The sequence below is a fragment of the Podarcis cretensis genome, assembly GCF_951804945.1.
Source record: "Podarcis cretensis genome assembly, chromosome: 11".
Classification (NCBI taxonomy): domain Eukaryota; kingdom Metazoa; phylum Chordata; class Lepidosauria; order Squamata; family Lacertidae; genus Podarcis; species Podarcis cretensis.
This window is the reverse complement of record NC_137180.1, coordinates 49956896-49975331: the sequence shown is the minus strand read 5'-3', so window position 1 is coordinate 49975331 and position 18436 is coordinate 49956896. Positions and strand designations below refer to the sequence as shown.

Sequence of the window (18436 nt, the reverse complement as noted above, 5' to 3'; positions counted from 1 at the left end):
GCAATGAATGACCCAATTCGTCTCCCAACTTCTGAACATTTTACAAGCTGTATTTTGTTGGCTTTGCAATTCTCTAGGAGTCAACACCTCAGGGATGCTGTTCCTCAGGTACTCCTACAGACCTTAATTTTAAAAGTTGCAGAAAATGAAACACTAATACCGGGGCTTTTTTTCAGGGGTACTCAATGGTATGCAGTACATCAACTCTTTTTCTTGTTGTTAAAAAGTGTGGCACTTACAGAGTACCGGCATCTCTTTTTCTAGAAAACAAAGCACTGACTAATACAGTCTGAAGGCTCCTCTATTTATTCATGTTCTCTCAACCTGGGGCTGGAGCAAGGAAAGGGCATTCATATTCCATTCCAGAGTGGCAGTTCTGCTTGCATATTGCAGCAAAAACAAGGGAGTCTTGCAGCACCTCAAAAGACAAACAACTTTTTATAGCAGGAACTATTAATAGATTTTTAAAATATAACAGTTTTAATTATAACAATGTTTACCCGGTAATTAGTTTTTTAATGGTTGCATTCCCATGTTTTTAGCTGTTCTTACTTTAAATATAAAAGGGACGCGGGTGGCGCTGTGGGTAAAATCTCAGTGCCTAGGACTTGCTGATCGTAAGGTCGGTGGTTCGAATCCCCACGGCGGGGTGAGCTCCCGTCGTTCGGTCCCAGCTCCTGCCCACCTAGCAGTTCGAAAGCACCCCTTAAGTGCAAGTAGATAAATAGGTACCGCTTTATAGTGGGAAGGTAAACGGCTCACCAGCTGCAGCTTCGTCACGCTGACCAGGTGACCCGGAAGTGTCTTCAGACAGCGCTGGCTCCCGGCCTCTTGAGTGAGATGAGCACGCAACCCTAGAGTCGGACACGACTGGCCCCTACGGGCAGGGGTACCTTTACCTTTACCTTTACTTTAAATATAGAATGATGGTGATAATGATAAACTTCCATAGAATACAAGTCACATGCTTTGAACATACAAGTGCCCACTCCACATTTGTAATAACTTTCAATGTGGCAGCACCTGCACTTTGGAATTCCCTGTCTATTGTATTAAGATCAAGCCGGCGCTATACTCCTTTCCAAGCCTGCTGGAAACATTTTAGACAAGCCTACCCAGAAGCTTATAAAGTTGATGCGACCTAAACCAGTTTAATGTTTTAACCGTTGTAAGTTGTAAATCAGTGCTGTGATTTTTTTCTCAGTTTTATCGTGTTATTTTTTAAGGGTTTGAAAAATGAATTTAATAAAAGAAAACTTCGATTTTTAATTTTTTTTATTTAAGATGGTTGATGCTGCACGCATTTCTACGTCCCACGAGTCACCCACACGCTTTAAACGCTTTTCGCCTCGCCGCGCGCAGCGCGCTAACTTCACGCACGGTGTGCGCGCGGCCTCACTCTTGGAGTGGGCGGGCCGCCGGAGTCACGTCACTTCCGCTTTTGCAGCGGCGTGGGGCGGGGATAGAAAAGGCAAGCCGAGAGGAAGGCAGTGAGAGCAGCGGGCTCTGAGTGGAACGTGAGTGCCGCTTTTCCCGTTACTCTTCGCGCGCGCTCCCCATCCCTCTTCCCTTGGCTCTTTCTGCGGGGGTGGGGGTGGGGGTGTCACGTTCGAATGGAACTCTCGCCCCTCGCTGTCGCCTGCGCGCGCGGCGCGGCGGTTTGAGCCGCCATGTTGGGCTCCTCGGGACCCGAGTCCCTGAAATGAGAGGCGGCGGCGACGACGACGCTCACCCCTGAGAAACGAGGGAGCCATGGGACAAATAACTGCACCCTATCGGTGCGGGTCGTCTTCGGACTCCCCATTCCCTAATTCTAAAGGGGTGGAGGGAAACCTGAGGGAAGAGGCGGAGGCGGCGCAGCAGCCCAGAGGCTGCCATGTTGGGGAAGGGAGGGGGCAGAGAAAGCATCCGAGGGAGGGAGAAAATGGCGGCTGGGAACCGCCCCCCAGCTCGACTTGGCCTGGGGGGATTCCCACCTCACCGCCTTGGCCCAGGTTCCCCCCCCCCCGCTTCATCTACACGGCTGTCTTAAAGGCGCCGTCTCTGGTCCTCCATACTGTGGTCTTGTCTGTCTGTCTTTCTCTCTCTCCCCATCTTCATCTTGGCTGGTTTCGGGTCCGCGGTCGGCAGAGCACGATACGGCCGTGGGTTCGAGCCCCACGCTGGGCAAAACGGTTCCTGCATTGTAGGGGGTTGGACTAGATGACCCTCGGGTTCCCTTGCGACCAAGCGGTTCTCTGATTTTCTGGCAACCTGCTCCCCTCACGTATTTCCTCCCCATGGGTGTTAATGGGACCTTGTGCTGCACTTTCTCTCTCCATTGGCTCAAATGAAGGGACCCCCCCCAAAGAACAAAACCATGGCACCTTCTAGGATACTGTGGCCCCAACAGTGACACGCACTCTGCATTTTGAGTGACCCGCCATTTGCTCTTTCCTGTGTTGTAGCCTCACCTTCCTGTTCAATCCTCCACCTCTTGAGTGGCCATTTTGTCCCTTGGGTGCCCCATGTGGCACTGGACTTGAGGCACCATTGGGTGGCAGCAAGAAGCTCAGCAAGTCAATGGCACAGCCAAGCCTGCCCCCTGGTTTGTTGCCCCCAATTTGGAGCAGTACCAGAACATAGGGTGTGGGTTGGCACACAACATACAGTATTGGTGTATTGCTTTAACCATGGGCCTAGTCACATTTTAGCCTATTCCAAGTTCATTTTCCTTCTACATTTACACACGCAGCTGCACTACATCATCTGTTAGCTCCCTCTCCTCTTTGTTCTTTAGACTTATATGCACACAGGTCTGTATGCTCATTTCGCCATCACCTCTCTCCTACCAAATTCCCTTCCCTTTTGCTCTTTTGAAAATCTTGGTTCTTGGTGAATTAAGTGGTAATAGCACATAAAGTTCTCGCTGTACCTTCACAGTTCATACAGTGAGAGAATCTCAGATACAGTATGGCTGTAGCACATGCCTCTGAATCCAGAAAGACGGGATGTAACACAGGTGTGTTACTTACAGACATTGTCGTCAGGTGGGTGGGTCTCAGATGTTCCTGCAAAGAAATTGAGGAGGCCAACAAACACGGGGTTTTTTATTTCCTCCAGGAGGATTGAAGTAATCAGGGAGGAGTTGCAGTTGGGTAAGCTAGTGTGAAAGCCTGTAGTGGTGCAACATAGGTGGGCAGATTTCTTCCTAAACCAGAGGTATTTATGAAGGATAGGGCTCTGCTATCCCAGACATTGGTGGGTAGGTTTCTATCTGTTAAGCATAACCCTATGCTCTGCATCTCCCCCCTCCCAAGAATACTAGTTGCATTTTTCAGTCTTGACCCTCTTCTCTCAGTATGCCTATCCTCAAAACAAAATAAAAAAATTCCTTCCAGTAGCACCTTAAAGACCAACTAAGTTAGTTCTTGGTATGAGCTTTCGTGTGCATGCACACTTCTTCAGATACCTGAAGAAGTAAGCTCATACCAAGAACTAACTTAGTTGGTCTTTAAGGTGCTACTGGAAGGAATTTTTTTATAATGTTTTGACTATGGCAGACCAACACGGCTATCTATCTGTAACTGGAACTATGGAAGGCACCACATTGAGCCGCATGAAATGTATGCCTATCCTGTTAATCTTCCCGCCCCCAGGACTCCTCCCATGTAATATCCAGGGATCTACCTGTCTTCTTTATACTGCCCTCCATATCTTTATTTCTAGTGTTTGTCTCTTCCTATTTTGTAATCCATTTTAATTGCCTTGATATGGTTTTCCCATTTGCATTGAAACTGCTGGGCTCTGGGTATTTTACTACTTTTCATTCCTTACAAGCTGGTCTCTGACCGTAATAATAATTATTACTTCCATCTGCCATTTCCCATGTTTCTTATATTTCACTCTAATTTATACTACAAAGTTTGTGATGGAACAAAGGTTGGATATAATAAACATGCTAAATAAAGAAATGCCTTTCCCCTTAATTGCCTTAGTGAAGCACCTGAAGCCTGCTTGTTTAATTTTTCTGAGAAGTTAAACATGTCATTGATGTGGTGTGGTCAAGCAAATATACTTACCTGGAGATAAGGTGTATGATCTCTGATGAAGCTGCATATTTAATTGCTTTGTTTTTTTCTCCCATATGTTATCTTTTGGAGCTGGAATCGGAAGCCACGCCTTGCCTAGAGAGAGAGAGCCAGAGGTTCTTTAAAGGGTTAAGTGGGAAGAATTCCTGATAACTGATAATATGTAGGGCAACATAAGATGATGTCTGCTGGATCAGACCAAAGGCTCATCCAGCCTAGTATCCTGTTATCCCAATGGATAACCAGATTCCTGTGGGAAAACCACAAGCAGCACCTGATGCACTTGTGATGAATTTCCTTGCAGTTTATATTCAGAGGCATATTGCCTCCAGCAGTAGAGTTAGAACACAGCCATCTTCTTTCATTCTGAAACTGGAATAGCAAATTGGTATTTCACAGAACATATCCATTGGTTCTTTCAAGCCACTTGCAAATTATCACTTAGATTTTGTAGAACATTTTTTCAGCTTCACTCATAAGCAAAAACATTTATTCAAAGGTGTGATACATTCTGTACTCTGCCACATCTTGTTAGGATTTGTACATAACACCCCAGCTTTGCCTGAGTGCATTATTTACTATTCAACTTTACCACCTGTGAGGTGGATCAGCTTCCTCACAATCCTTGAAAATACAGTGGTACCTCGGGTCACATACACTTCAGGTTACAGACTCCCCTAACCCAGAAATAGTACCTCAGGTTAAGAACTTTGCTTCAGGATGAGAACAGAAATTATGCTCCGGCGGTGGCAGCAGGTGGCCCCATTAGCTAAAGTGGTGCTTCAGGTTAAGAACAGTTTCAGGTTAAGAACGGACCTCCAGAACGAATTAAGTACTTAATCCGAGGTACCACTGACAGGCGTTTGCTCTCTTTTAAAACAAATACATTTTTACTTACTGCTGTCTCTTACTTGCTACGTTGTTTCAGAAGGTCTAAAGTAACCCGATTCCCTACTGTTCCTCCATGCAAGTCATATCCATCTCTCTGCCTTTGCTGTAACAGAAGAATAAGTTCAGCTCTATCAGACTATAACAGTATATATTCTTCAAACAACAGTTGGATAGGATTGCAATGTGTTAATAGTATTGATTTAAGATAAAGTAACATCCTATATGGGTCTCATTCACTGTCTCATAAGCAGAGAGGACATCAGTTAACCCTATTTAAAATCAAAGCTACCTAACAACCAAGCATTTTGTGTTTCTCTCCATAGTCATTTATTATGTATCCCTACTGCCACTTTTCCCCAATGGTAAGCCCAATGCCAAGATATGGCTCGTATCCCAATTCTTAAATATTACTTTGAAGCCTATTTAATTTCAGTGGAACTTCAGAGCAGTTGTGTGTGAAATGACAATGATGGAGGAGATTGCTTGATGGGAGGGGGTGTGAAATTTTAACAATCACTTAGTGTATGAAGCTTTTTTAAAAAACAACAACATTTCTTTCCTTCCTAGAATGCCGAAATCAAAAGAACTTGTGTCTTCAAGCTCATCTGCCAGTGATTCGGACAGTGAAGTTGACAAAAAGGTGATTTATTTCCTCTCTCTCTCTCTATATATATATATACACAAAATAATGAGCAAGAATAAAACAGTGGCATAAGCCACCCAGAAACTAATTTTAGAGTTTATGCTTTCTACTTATAAAGAGACGTGTATAAATAGCTAAGTCTTGCATATATGCCTAAAAAAGCCATAACGGTATAAGATAAATAGATCCTCAGGGGAGCTGATTTTACAAATCTACTTTCCTTGTTCTTAAAAAGATAATTAAAATGCACTTCTCTTTAATTGAGTCAGTCTTTTGAGGGCATACTTGTGCTACTCATGATTTTTTATTTCATTTTAAAGTTATGGAATATTTGGATCAGAATGGATATCTTGATCAGAACTTTTTTTTTATTCTGTTTGTATTTTTTAAATACATCAACCTATTTTAAGGCAATGACCCTTTAAGACCTTTCATTTCAAGTATACCCACAATTCCGGGCACATTTCTTTTTCAAGTTCCGCTTATACTGGTATTTAGGACCTAGTTAGGCATGTAGAAGATTGCATAGCTCTCTTGTAGCTGAATGCTTTTTTTAGCAAGCGTAGTCAGTAAAGTGGGGGAAGAATGAATCTCTCAGGGAATTTTTTTTGTACTTGAGGGGTAAGTACTAGTCCAGTTGCAGTTTCTCAAAATGTTGACGTATAGTTACTTCACATTTTAAAGAACTTTACCATCCGCATATTTACTAATTTGTGGTGCTTTACCCACTTGCCGATGAGGGGAAATGGAGAAGCATAACTGGTATAGAAGTGTTTACCACTAAATCTTGGAAAGAATGGATCCCTCTAGCTTGCAAATAAATGTTATGAACAGCAAACTGTTAACCTTAATGTTTAAATGTTCAACATCTAGCTTGGTCTTGAAATTTCATCTCTGAGCAGGATTCCATCCCACCCATGGCCTGATTCTTCTCTCAGCTACTTGGCTGTACTTGGAGAATTTCACAAAGGTGCTTTTGTTGAACGAGTAGAATGTAAGTGCATCAGACTATGCATTCAAAGCCCCTCGTTCTGCCCCAGGCTGCAGAATTTTGCAATTGCCTTTTCATCTAAATATTTTTTAAGGAATTCCCTATGTACCTGTAACTAATATTCTTTGGTTAGTGGCCCATTTTTTGTGGACTTGAGGTGTTCAGGATTGCCAGCATAGATCAAGGCAGGGTCAAAATAGTTTGGGGAGCTTTTGAGCACAAATGAATTGGGATCTTGGTTTGGCCTTTCTCACAGAAGATGGGACAGAAAGGGCCACATTTTTGAGCTGTGGTTTCAAGTGCTGTTAAGTCTGGTATTGCCAGCCCTCAGTCTTTTATACATCATGTTGTAGAAAGTTGCATACATTATTTTGCAATGTTATTTTGCATCTCTTTGATCCAGTTAATTTTAAGGGAGTTTACATTTTCATTTGTAAGTTGATATCCTAGCTGCTGGTACAAACAACACTTCTATTGAAGGGAAGTGCCTATTATTTACCAACACAGTTTGCCGAACGTTAAGGGAATTCCTGGATTTACACAGTCTCTGGTGGAGATGGAAAGCCCAAGTTATCTAGAGTGAGATACTGGAGTAAACAAACTCAGGAAGTTTCTCAATACAAAGCAAAGCCAGTTGACCCCATTCAGGACTGTTCTGAGAGTTTGCTGCAGTTTCACATTGATTTTATCTGGCCTTCTGTAGATGCAACCTGAATGTGGTTATATTTTAAGTATGCAGTGATGCTAATAAGGTTTCTTTTACATTTTAAGGCCTGCATTGAACCTTGATAGAAAAAGGTTTAGTTTCCCACAATGAGAAAAATGTAGCTTTTACTTGGTAAAATTGTTCTTTGTATGTAAGTATTGTGTCTTCCCTGTGAACATGGGTACTTTTTTGTTAAATGGTTTTCTGGGGCTTTCTCTGATCAAATATTGAGTACATTTGAACACTCTTCCTACACTGTTGTGGGGGAAGGAGAAGAGACATATTGGTGTAAACTTGAAACTACAACTTCTCCAGTAGGTTCTTAATTCACTTTCATTTTTAAATGTCAAGGTGAAAAGGAAAAAACAAGCAGTGCCTGAAAAGCCTGTGAAGAAACAGAAGACTGGTGAAAGCTCCAAAGGTGCCGCCTCCTCCAAGCAAAGTAGCAACAGAGATGAGAATATGTTTCAGGTAACTGGTGGCTCTTACTTTGAGTAGTTGGTGGGATACCCAGTTCTTGTGTTGTGGGTTGTACTTAAATTTTACAAAGCGGAAGACCTGTCATCATCAGGAAAATAAAAAAAGCCAGTGTTCTGTTTTCATAACTTTGCAAGATTGGCATCATTAAGACGACTGTGAGCTAAACCCATTTACAAGCATCTAGTACACAAGCACCGGCAAACAGATATAGTTGTAGCTTTCCTAAACTGCTATTTATTTATTAAATTATATTTGTATACTGACCTTCATCCAAAGAACAGCTATATGGACTCAGAAGCTTTATGTTCTTGTGGAACAGTTTTCCCACTACTAGTCAGTGTCAGTAACACAAAGGGAGTGGCGTGAAGTAGGAGAGCTGGAGAAGTAAAATTGATTTTGTTTAGGATCAGTCAGTAGTGGGTAGGGTCAGGAAGGAAGCTGAACTTCCCCAAGCAACAGTATTTTCCTGTCTGGGGTTTGGTGGCCTTGCTTGCTGGGAGCTGCTGGACTGAAAGATGGGAGCAATTTTAATTTGACTGGCACAGATATGTCAAAACATCTTAGTTTGTCTATGAATGACATGAGTAGAAAGCACATTAAATTCTGCTTCACTGAGGAACTAGTCCATGCCCGTGTGATGCTCACACAAAGAAAAACTATACTGAACTTTAATCCGAAAGGAAATGTTGAAAATTGTACTTGAATGGTACATCTGATCTGTTGCCAAATAAATGAAGATTACTGGATCCCAGATGGTCTGTGTTATGTTTAACACTACTATCTGTAGTGTGATCCGATAGTTGCTTATGCAGCAAGCGTGAAAGGTTGAAGAGTGTTCTTAATTAAAGGTATGCAGTTTAGAAAGCTTGATTTTGTAATTATCCATTCTTGTACTACTTTGGACTGCTAATTGGTAAGCAGTATTCTGGTTGAGCTAGGAACTTTTTGCTTCAAATTACAGTACAACTAGGAACTTGATGGGTGACCTTAAGCAAATTACTGTTATAATAACATTTTGCATGGAGTTTTTTCTCCATTGGTTCTACATGTTTACTCTTGAGAGTGGAAAGTAATTGAAGTGTCCGGAGGTGCTGGTAAAGATGGCAAATAAGGAGCAGAGGGGGGGGGGTTAGAGACGTGGAGGTAGTGGGCTACGTGTAGGAAATTTTGCCTATGGGCAGGAACTGTGTGTTTCAAAGTCCTGTTCATGGGTCATGGGTCATGGGACGGGACGACATGGGACTGAGGGGGCAACTCCCATCTCTTGCGGGGGTGCAATTAGTGCCAGCACCGTTCGTTAAGAGTTTGGGTGTAATCTTCGATACCTCCCTCTCCATGGAGGCGCAGATTGCAGCTATAACAAAGGTGGCATTTTTTCATCTCCGCCAAGCTAAGCAGTTGGCTCCTTACCTCTCTCGCCCTGACCTAGGCACTGTGATCCACGCGACGGTCACCTCCAAACTGGATTATTGTAACTCGCTCTACGTGGGGCTGCCCTTGAGACTGACCCAGAAACTCCAGCGGGTGCAGAATGCCGCAGCGAGACTCCTTACGGGGTCTTCGCTTAGAGATCACATTCATCCGGTGCTATACCAGCTGCACTGGCTCCCGGTGGAGTACAGGATCAGGTTTAAGGTGCTGGTTTTAAGCTTCAAAGCCCTATACGGCCTAGGGCCCTCGTACCTACGGGACCGCCTCTCCTGGTATGCCCCACAGAGGAACTTACGGTCTTCAAATAAAAACACCTTGAAGGTCCCAGGCCACAGAGAGGTTAGGCTGGCCTCAACTAGAGCCAGGGCTTTTTCGGCTGCGGCTCCAACCTGGTGGAACGCTCTGTCACAAGAGACAAGGGCCCTGCAGGACTTGACATCTTTCCGCAGGGCCTGCAAGACAGAGCTGTTCCACCTGACCTTTGGTCAGGGCGCAGCCTCCCTCCTTTGGCAATCTTTACAAAACTTTAGTTTATGGTTGCCATCAATTTTGATTTTAATTAATTTTTATAATGTTTTATAATGTTGTACTGTTTTAGTGTTGTTAGCCGCCCTGAGCCCGGCTTCGGCTGGGGAGGGCGGGATATAAATAAAATTTATTATTATTATTATTATTGCATGAGATTGGGATGTTGCTGCATGCAGAAAAGGGAAGATTATAACAACTGAGGAGGCTTGAGCTAGTGGAACTTACAGTTGTGTATGTTGAAACTCTTAAGCACATAGGTGTCAACATTTAAAAACATTTCAGATGTTACTCCTCGCATTGCAAAATATATTAAGATTATACTATTTATAGCCAAGGCACATCCAAGATGTTATTGACATCTTCAGTGGTAGAGATTTTGGTAATCCTTTGAAATACAACAGATACAGAAGCTATTCAATCCTGCAAATATGTGTGGCACATTTGGGGGTCTTCAGACAGTTTAGTAATTTTAGAATTATAGGAAAGTGCTTTTGCATCTCGGTGCACTTAGTGTAATATCCTTGACCAAAACTGTTGCATCATTATCCACCATATTTTTTTAAAAAATGGTTCACTGTACTTCTTTTTGAGCTAGGCTTCTGAGAATATCAGCTGCTATCAATTTTTCTAACTAGCATTCTGCAGGTTGCAGTTTCCTGTTTTAATGCTTTCAGAATGTTTTTTTCTCTTGATGGTGCAACCTGAACACTAATCTTGAAACTGCTTGCATATGGGTTTGGTGCCCTAAGCTAAATATAGGCCTCTAGTTGGAGCCTAGCGCATTTTCACAGTACAGTTGTACCTCATTTTGAGTCCACTCCGTTTAGGGTCCATTTCATCGAACGTCCGTGGCAAACCCAGAAATAACAGAACGGGTTACTTCCGAGTTTGCCGCACGTGCAGAAGTGCTAAATTGTACTATGCGCAAAGCGGCACTTTGTAGAGCGTCCCTTTCGTCCAGTGTCCAGGGCTCCGGAACAGATCCCAGATGCAAAAAGAGGTACGACTGTACTTGAAAATCAGCTTGGTTGCCTTTCATTTAAGGTTACTTCCAGATGCTAATCATAATCTCATATATGCATAAGTTTGAAGACCAAAATTTACTGAACTTGTGCCTATCTACCCTATTTCTCAATTTGAATGTGGATTCATACTTCTGAAAGCCCAAGGCTAGGATGATGATTTCATCCTCATTAGTTAAAGGGCTGAAGGTGATTGAGTTTTTTTATATTCCTTGACAATATTTCTATAAAAAGCAGGCTTCTGAGAAAAAGGAAATAAATCAGTTTGGTTTAGCAATAACTTCTGAAGAATGATTTGGCTTCTCCTGTCTCTTGCTGTCATTGCTTGTTGTAAGAGATTTCACTGAGAAGAAACACTTGATCCCATAATCTCGAAAATAAACTCTAGTTTTACTTTGTATCATACACAAGACCTTAATAGTGCTTGAAGAGCTGTATCATGTGTTTGGTGAAATAATGATTTAGTTCTCTAATTTGTTGACAGATTGGTAAAATGAGATATGTCAGTGTTCGTGATTTTAAAGGTAAAGTCCTAATTGATATTAGAGAATACTGGATGGATCAAGAAGGTGAAATGAAACCTGGCAGAAAAGGTAATTCTTACGTTGTCTGCATGGTGACTACAATTTTTGATAATACATTATGCACTATAATGGGTTCTTGGGCCCCATACCTAAACATCTAAGTCAGGGTAATTAGGTGTAGTAATAAGTGTTGTTGTAGTAGTAGTAATAATAAATAATAATAATAATAATAAATTATTTATACCATGCCTATCTGGCTGGGTTTCCTCAGCCACTCTGGGCGGCTCCCAACAGAATAATAAAGGATTGGGAGTACAGTCCATTCTTCCACATCATCATTACTACTTAGATATACCAGACACGACATGGCAAGACACATCTACCAAAATTCCCTGTTCTACACAGCTACTAAAGGCATACAGATTCTGTCCTTTTTCACATTCAGTCACACTATATTTAACTAGTTTGTGTGAAGTGGCCAATCTGAACACAACCAAACATTCCTTTGTTTCCCTGCTCTTGGTTTGCCTACCCTCAAAGAAGATACAGACAGGTTGGACATAGACCTATTTGGAGGTTCCTGTTTCTCTGGCCCCAGCAGTTCTGGTGCCCATTCAGGTTTGTTAGGTTATTGGCTTAGGGATCTAACTTAAGATCACCGCCTGCCTCTCATTTTGCACACATTCCCTTCCATCCCCACCCATTGATGTTTTGGCATTGCATATAACTCAAAGTTCTCAAAGTGAATTTTGAGCTGTGTTCAGTTTTGTTTTGATCCTGTTGACAGAAATCCTAGGTGATGCCAGGCCTGAGCAGGTGAGAAAGGAAAGAACATTATGGAGTCTTGTAGATCCTTAAACTGTCTGTGCAAGACTTTTAGCTGATCTGTGCTCTAGCTATGCCTACTGAAATACAAAAAGAAATAAATGATTCTGATCATAGAATGCAAATAAATGGGCAGGCTGACTTGCATATCTGTCCTGTATGCCCTTCCTGGTCATACTGTTTGCACTCTGTGTGGTTTCCATTCAAAGAGCAGGAAACAAGTAGGTCAAAAGGAGACAAAGTTCCTTGAATAACTAGCTGTTTGTTTGGATTGTGCTGTCAGTGCTGGTCCTACTAATCTTTCAGTCTGTTGTTTGGATGGTACAGTACTTGTGTGCTGAATCAGCATGTCACAACCCCTCCAGCTTTTAAGGCCTTTGAGGCTTAGGTATGTATCTCCTTTAATATTCTGTGGCTGTTAATATCTAGGCACTTTTAAACTGGGCTGAGAAACTGCAAGTAACATTTTGATGAGTGTTTGAAGTCTTAACTACAACAAGCTCTGCTGTGTATAATGTTACAAGTGAACTATGTCAAGAGTGACTTCCAGGTAACTTGTTTCTCTGGTCCTGCGTAAATACTTGGCTTGGTAGAATTCCTGAAGAGGGATTATCTACTTTGTACTGCATAAATTTTGACTTGGATCATAGAGGCGCTGATTGCCCTTGACCCCCCCAACTCTTCTGAGATCCTACCTTTCAAGTTTCTTGTCCTCAAATCTGCATTTTTTAATACAAAAGTTGAGGTTCTCTTGAAGCATCCTCAACAGGACAGCATTGTGAATTCTGCAGTTGTGTAAGTGTGTTTATAGCATAAGTGTGAATTTGTAATAACCTCCAAGGATTTGTTTTGGTTTACTTTAGGTATCTCTCTAAATCCAGAACAGTGGAGCCAGTTGAAGGAACAGATTACTGATATTGATGAAGCAGTAAGAAAACTGTAAAGATGAGCCATGCAGAAACTCTACTGTTATAGGTTTAAGTAGTCTTTTTACATTGGCATTCATTTTCTAAACTATTTGTTTTCCAAGCTATTGTATATTTGGATTGCAAAACAATTTGTAAGATGAGCGCTTTTTTTAATGTGCATTAAAAGTGTATTCTGGGTGAAGTTACAAATGTGTATACTTTTATTAAACAGGTGTTATGTTCTCACATCATGGTGTAAAATAAAACACATTCAATTAATACTCTGAGTAAGTTACAGTTGTCGGTGGCCTTCTTGACTGAAATACTCTAACATGAGGGAGATTCCTTGTTTACTTTAATAACAAGAAACAAAAGTAACCCACTGTAGGCTTAAACTTTTTTTTTTAGTTTACTTTCCCAGTTAATTTAGTTACTGTGTTGCTTTGAAGATATAATCAATTCCTGTACTTCTAGTGTACTTTAGAAATTCGGCCCATGTTTCCACAAATCAGTTTTCTTTTGCAGTGGTCTGGCTATTCACACTTGTTCTTCAATTTCTCTGTAACAGTGGTGTCCCCTATCTTTTTTTGGCTATGGTAAAACTGTCAGTTTGTATTTATTCTAACATAAGGCAATGCAAGTTTGTTTTTCCATGCTCTCCCTGTGGAAAGGACTAGTTTAAGCAGTGGCTAGATGGCCATTTATCATGGATGCTTTAGTTAAGATTTCTGCATCTTGGGGGGGGTTGAACTAGATGACCCTCAGGGTCCCTTCCAACTCTACAATTCTGTGATTCTATATTAACACAAAAATGCTATATTTTCTTCTGTACCATTGGTATGTTGCTGCAGTGTTAGAAACTCAAGATATAAAAGCTAGGTGCCAAATGGCTTCTGAAACCAAGGCTTCAGTTGCCAAAACATTCCTAGTAGTAATTTGGGGGCAAAACGGTTCCAAAGTCTTATTCACAGTCCATCATTTGAAAAAAAATAAGGCAATTATCAGTAGGGACACGGGTGGCACTGTGATCTAAATCACTAAGTCTCTTGGGCTTGTCGATCAGATGGTTGGTGGTTCGAATCCCCATGATGGAGTGAGCTCCCATTGCTCTGTCCCAGCTCCTGCCAACCTAGAAGTTCAAAAACACACCAGTGCAAATAGATAAATAGGTACCGCTGCAGCCGGAAGGTAAACAGCGTTTCCGTGTGCTCTGGTTTCCATCACGGTGTTCCGTTGCACCAGAAGCGGTTTAGTCATGCTGGCCACATGACCCGGAAAGCTGTCTGTGGACAAACACCAGCTCCCTTGGTCTGAAGCAAGATGAGCAGCGCACCCCATGGTCATCTTTGACAAGACACTTGTAAAAATGTCCAGGGGTCCTTTACCCTTTTACCTAATTATCAGTTAAACATCTGGCTAGTTCATGAGCTAGGTTAAGAGCTTTAAGAACTTAAAAAAGAGAAGACATTTTATCCAGGGGCAGTCCACAGGTATATTGGCCTATTCAGTTTCTTAATGGCAACACAGACCATTCATAATGTAAGACAACTGAGCAAGGCAAGTTGGGTAAGCGAAGACAAGCTACAACCATTAACTATAACATTGTTTACTGCCTCTCCTCAGGCTGCCCAGAAAAAAGCAGTTTGGTTCCTGAAATTCATTCTGATTGTGCAGATAAAATATAGCTGATAGAATTCTACAGGATGTGGTATTAGTGTGTGGAAACAGTCAAGTTGCAATGATCCCCAGGCATGCACCTCCAGACAGTGGAGATGTCAGGCACTCTCCTGGAAACCGCACATCTTCACTTGGCGCCTGGCTAACTTCAAACACTGTGGCTGGTGTTATTAGGACTCTTAATGCTTTAACTGCCTTTTTGTCCTCTGAAAAGGAAGAGGATCCTTCACTCCTTTCTAACATGAAAACTGACCACATGTTGCTCATGCACTGTTTCTCTGCCCCATTGCCTTGAAAGATGAATAGCAAGTGGATTATGGCAATTTTATTTCTTTTTGAAAAACATCTTAAACAGCAGGTATACAACTGCTAATGTGCCCAGAATTAGTGTGATGTAGCAATCTTTCGGCCAAAAAGGTTGCTTGCTGTCCATATTCAATGACTGAACCTCACCTGGACCCTTCAAAGCTTTGCTCTTTGGTCTGCCAGTTTCTTTGGTTCTGTGTCTACACTCCCTAAGTCCATAGGTTCCCAACTCTTGATGAGCTGAATACTGTTCTATAAAGAAAGAACAGTTTCTGGCATTCTGGCATCCCCAAACACTGCCTTCCAGATGTTTTTGGACTACAACTCCCATCATCCCTAGCTAACAGGACCAGTGGTCAGGGGTGATAGGAATTGTAATCTCAAAATATCTGGAGGGCCAAGTTTGGGGGTGCCTGCTCTAGCGTGACCAAGAAACAATCAATATATGCCTATTATAGTAGGGGCAGGCTTGGATCTTAATAGCTGAGTTCAACAGAAAGAGCTAACCTGTCCTAATATAGCCAACCTGTCCCAATTTTTTTCTTTTAATGCATTCATTTCCTGTAATAGATCGCTCCTTTAAAGGTAAAGGTACCCCTGACCATTAGGGCCAGCTGTAGCGCTCATCTCACTCCTTTAGGAGAGAACAAAGTGCCACACTTGGGAACAAAATAGTGGTAAGGTTTTCCACAAACACAACTGGATGGCATCATTTTTTTAGGGGGGAGGTAGCCCTGCAATTTTATCATATCACTCAGTCACAAAGCTCACATTATGTGCATATTTAAATGTTTCTATTAAGGGTTTGAAAGGAGGCTTTACAGTGGGAAATTCCTGAAGTCTTTGACAACGGGCCAAACTGACAAAATTGATCCAAGGTTTCATGGGCAAAATTTCATTCCGCATATAGCTCATTATCTTTCAACATGCATAGCGGAGGCTGCACTAAGGCAGCAGTCCTATGATTGCCACCAAACACATCTTATTAAATTCAGTGCAGCTCACTTGCAAGCCTTTACACACAGAGTTGGGCTGTCAATTGTGTGACACTTGTGAGAATGTATTTTGTTTGTGTAATTTATAAAGATTAAGATTTTCAGTACAGAACTTTGATTTTCAGTTTCATATATGCCAACAGCTGGAGCTCATCATGGCAGCTTCCACAGCGAGCACAACTGGTGCCAGACTTTGGGGGACCCTTAGCATGGTGCTTATCATGCACCAACCTTTCCTCCAAACCCAGGACAGTGCCTATCTCTGCTGGTGGCTGCCAACACATGCTTTCTCTGTTGCTGCTTTGGTGGTGGCAACGTTGCCACTAACTTCTCTCCACTCAGGGCCCAGACACTTTTGAATAGGAGCTAAGCTAGACATCTAAGCGTAATGCAGTGCTTTGGCCCGTAGATCTATGAAATTGTCAGACTTTATAGTCTTACCAAGGGCCTTTTTTCAGGGAGTAGTCAAGGGTACGCAATACTGGCACCTCTTTTTTTTTTTTTAAAGAAAGTGTGGCACTTACTGTAACGACCTCATGGTGAGTACCAGCACCTCTTTGTCTAGAAAAAAGCACTGGTCCTACCTGGACTTTAGCTCTATAAATTGGTAAATTTCATAGATCTGTGGGCTGGGACATGACATTTTGGAAATGAATAAGAAAAGGAAATATATATTTAGCCTAATTATTTTCCTCATTTGGTGACTGCTAATCTGGCAAAGAAACTTGAAAGCCTCATGCTTACTCCATTTGCTTGCCAGAGCAGCCATATAGGTACTATCTGTGACCCTGCTGCTCCAAGCTAATGGCGCCATTGCTCCTGTTCTGAAAAAAGTTCTGGAGCTCTGCTTCCCTGCATTCCTTTTGCAACTTTAATAAGTTTCGTTGGGTACAGCTTCTATCATATCCCTACAGTGACAACAGTGACACATGCAGCATTGGGATAATCTCTGAACTGAGGACTCCAGGTGACTTATCTGTGTGACATTTCTGTGGGTTTTTTTTTGTTTGTTTTGTTCTTTCTTGGTTACTTGTCCTATGTTCATCACTTCTCAAAAGAGGTAGGCGGCTTTAGAGGGGTGTAAATAACCAGGCTGGCCACTAGATGGTAGACGTGCTCTTCTTAATGTAGTAGTAGTTGTGGAACACAAATAAGCTCCATGTTCCTTAGTGAAAGCCCTTCCTTAATTTCCTGGCCCTTGTCCCCCCACCTTTTTAAAAGAACTTTGTAGTGATGCAGAAGCACAGTTTTGTAAGGGGAATTACCTAAAATTTGGCACTATTTCAGTTCTGGTCTAGTGGGAGACATGATGATGCTTGGAGAGGAAGGGGGCAGGAAAATATATCGGGGCTCATCATCTTTTTATGTTAGCCATGCTGGCTCCAGGATTTGGGCATGACATACTCATTCTACCTCCTGGAAGAGACAGGACACGCAAAGAGAATCTTTTCACATGGCTCCTGGCCTCTTGAGTTCATTGTGTAATGAGAATGATGGCATTGTTTGGATGCTTTGCTAGTTTAGGTGCTTAGTAAAACGTAGTCTGGAGATGATCCTGAACAAAATGCCAAATGTTATTCAATATAAATGGAATAAATGAGAATAATATTAATATGCATCAGTGTGCAAGGACTTTTGGCTGCACAACAGAACTTCTCCTTCCCACACCCTAAACATGTTCTTGGTTTTTCCCAACCTTCAGGAGCAGATTTTTTTTTTTTTTGGGGGGGGGGGTGCAGGGGGTTTGTGCAAGGAGCAAGAGAAGAAGTTCCATTGCACAAGCAGAAATCCTTGTGGCGGTGGAAGTTGGCTACTGCCCAATGTCTGTTCAGCTCAGAATTTACATCACCTCTATTGAAAATAATCAATTCTGCCAGAAATGATTGTCCCTCTCAACCATAGCCTCTACAATGGAGAATTATTCTTGTTCCCTTAATTATGTTCCTAAGGCAATGTTCTGAGTGCAGTCAGGAATGTTTTGAAATTATATATAATGATTAAGCTTTCTTTTCTTTCCTTGCAGCTTGGGTGGAGATTAGAGGGTCATAAGGTTAAACATATGGAATGGATTGCGCTAATATTAAAGTGCATAGCTTTGCTGAAGGGCACAGAGTAAGAATACTGAGACTGTTAGTGATGGGAAAGTACAATAAGTTCCCCCACTTTGATTTGGATATGGCTGAACATTATCAGGGTCAAAGTTTCCAATGACCTGTTTCCTGAACCTGATTAGTTGTAACTTCTGCTTAAAATCAACACACCAGCCTTAATGAATACAGGAACATAAGACGAGCTATCCTGCTACAACACACCATAAACCTATTTAAGCATCCTGCTTCTCACAGCAGCTAACCAAATGTCTCGGCCACAAGCCAGGGCAGATGGGAGCAAAACCCTCCCTAGGTGTTGTTTCCCAGCAGCTGACATTGAGAGACACGT

General features: G+C 42.1%; 1 protein-coding gene and 1 long non-coding RNA gene across 3 annotated transcripts; one reads left to right on the top strand and one right to left on the bottom strand.

Moving 5' to 3' along the window:
- Positions 1-1408: 1408 nt before the first annotated feature.
- Positions 1409-13285, top strand: SUB1 (SUB1 regulator of transcription). 2 transcript variants are annotated; one of them, XM_079995173.1, is made up of 5 exons: positions 1409-1517; positions 5529-5601; positions 7653-7772; positions 11247-11355; positions 12975-13285. In XM_079995173.1, the coding sequence occupies exons 2-5, from the start codon at positions 5530-5532 to the stop codon at positions 13052-13054; spliced, it is 381 nt and encodes a 126-aa protein (XP_079851299.1). In that variant the 5' UTR covers positions 1409-1517; position 5529; the 3' UTR covers positions 13055-13285. The 2 variants fall into 2 exon arrangements, with proteins under 2 accessions (XP_079851299.1, XP_079851298.1); XM_079995172.1 differs by lacking the exon at positions 1409-1517 and adding an exon at positions 1614-1778.
- LOC307226399 lies at positions 3132-5522 on the bottom strand. The gene is made up of 2 exons (XR_013843367.1): positions 3612-5522; positions 3132-3345 (listed from the first exon to the last, which is right to left on the bottom strand). It is a non-coding gene; the product is annotated as an uncharacterized lncRNA (long non-coding RNA).
- Positions 13286-18436: the final 5151 nt, after the last annotated feature.

Excerpts from the sequence above, each read along its gene's own strand:
- SUB1 (XM_079995172.1), top strand. The coding sequence starts at position 1,753 with ATGGGACAAATAACTGCACCCTATCG. Across the intron at positions 5,602-7,652 it reads ACAGTGAAGTTGACAAAAAG|GTGAAAAGGAAAAAACAAGC; the intron begins GTGATTTATTTC and ends TTAAATGTCAAG. Across the intron at positions 11,356-12,974 it reads AATGAAACCTGGCAGAAAAG|GTATCTCTCTAAATCCAGAA; the intron begins GTAATTCTTACG and ends GGTTTACTTTAG.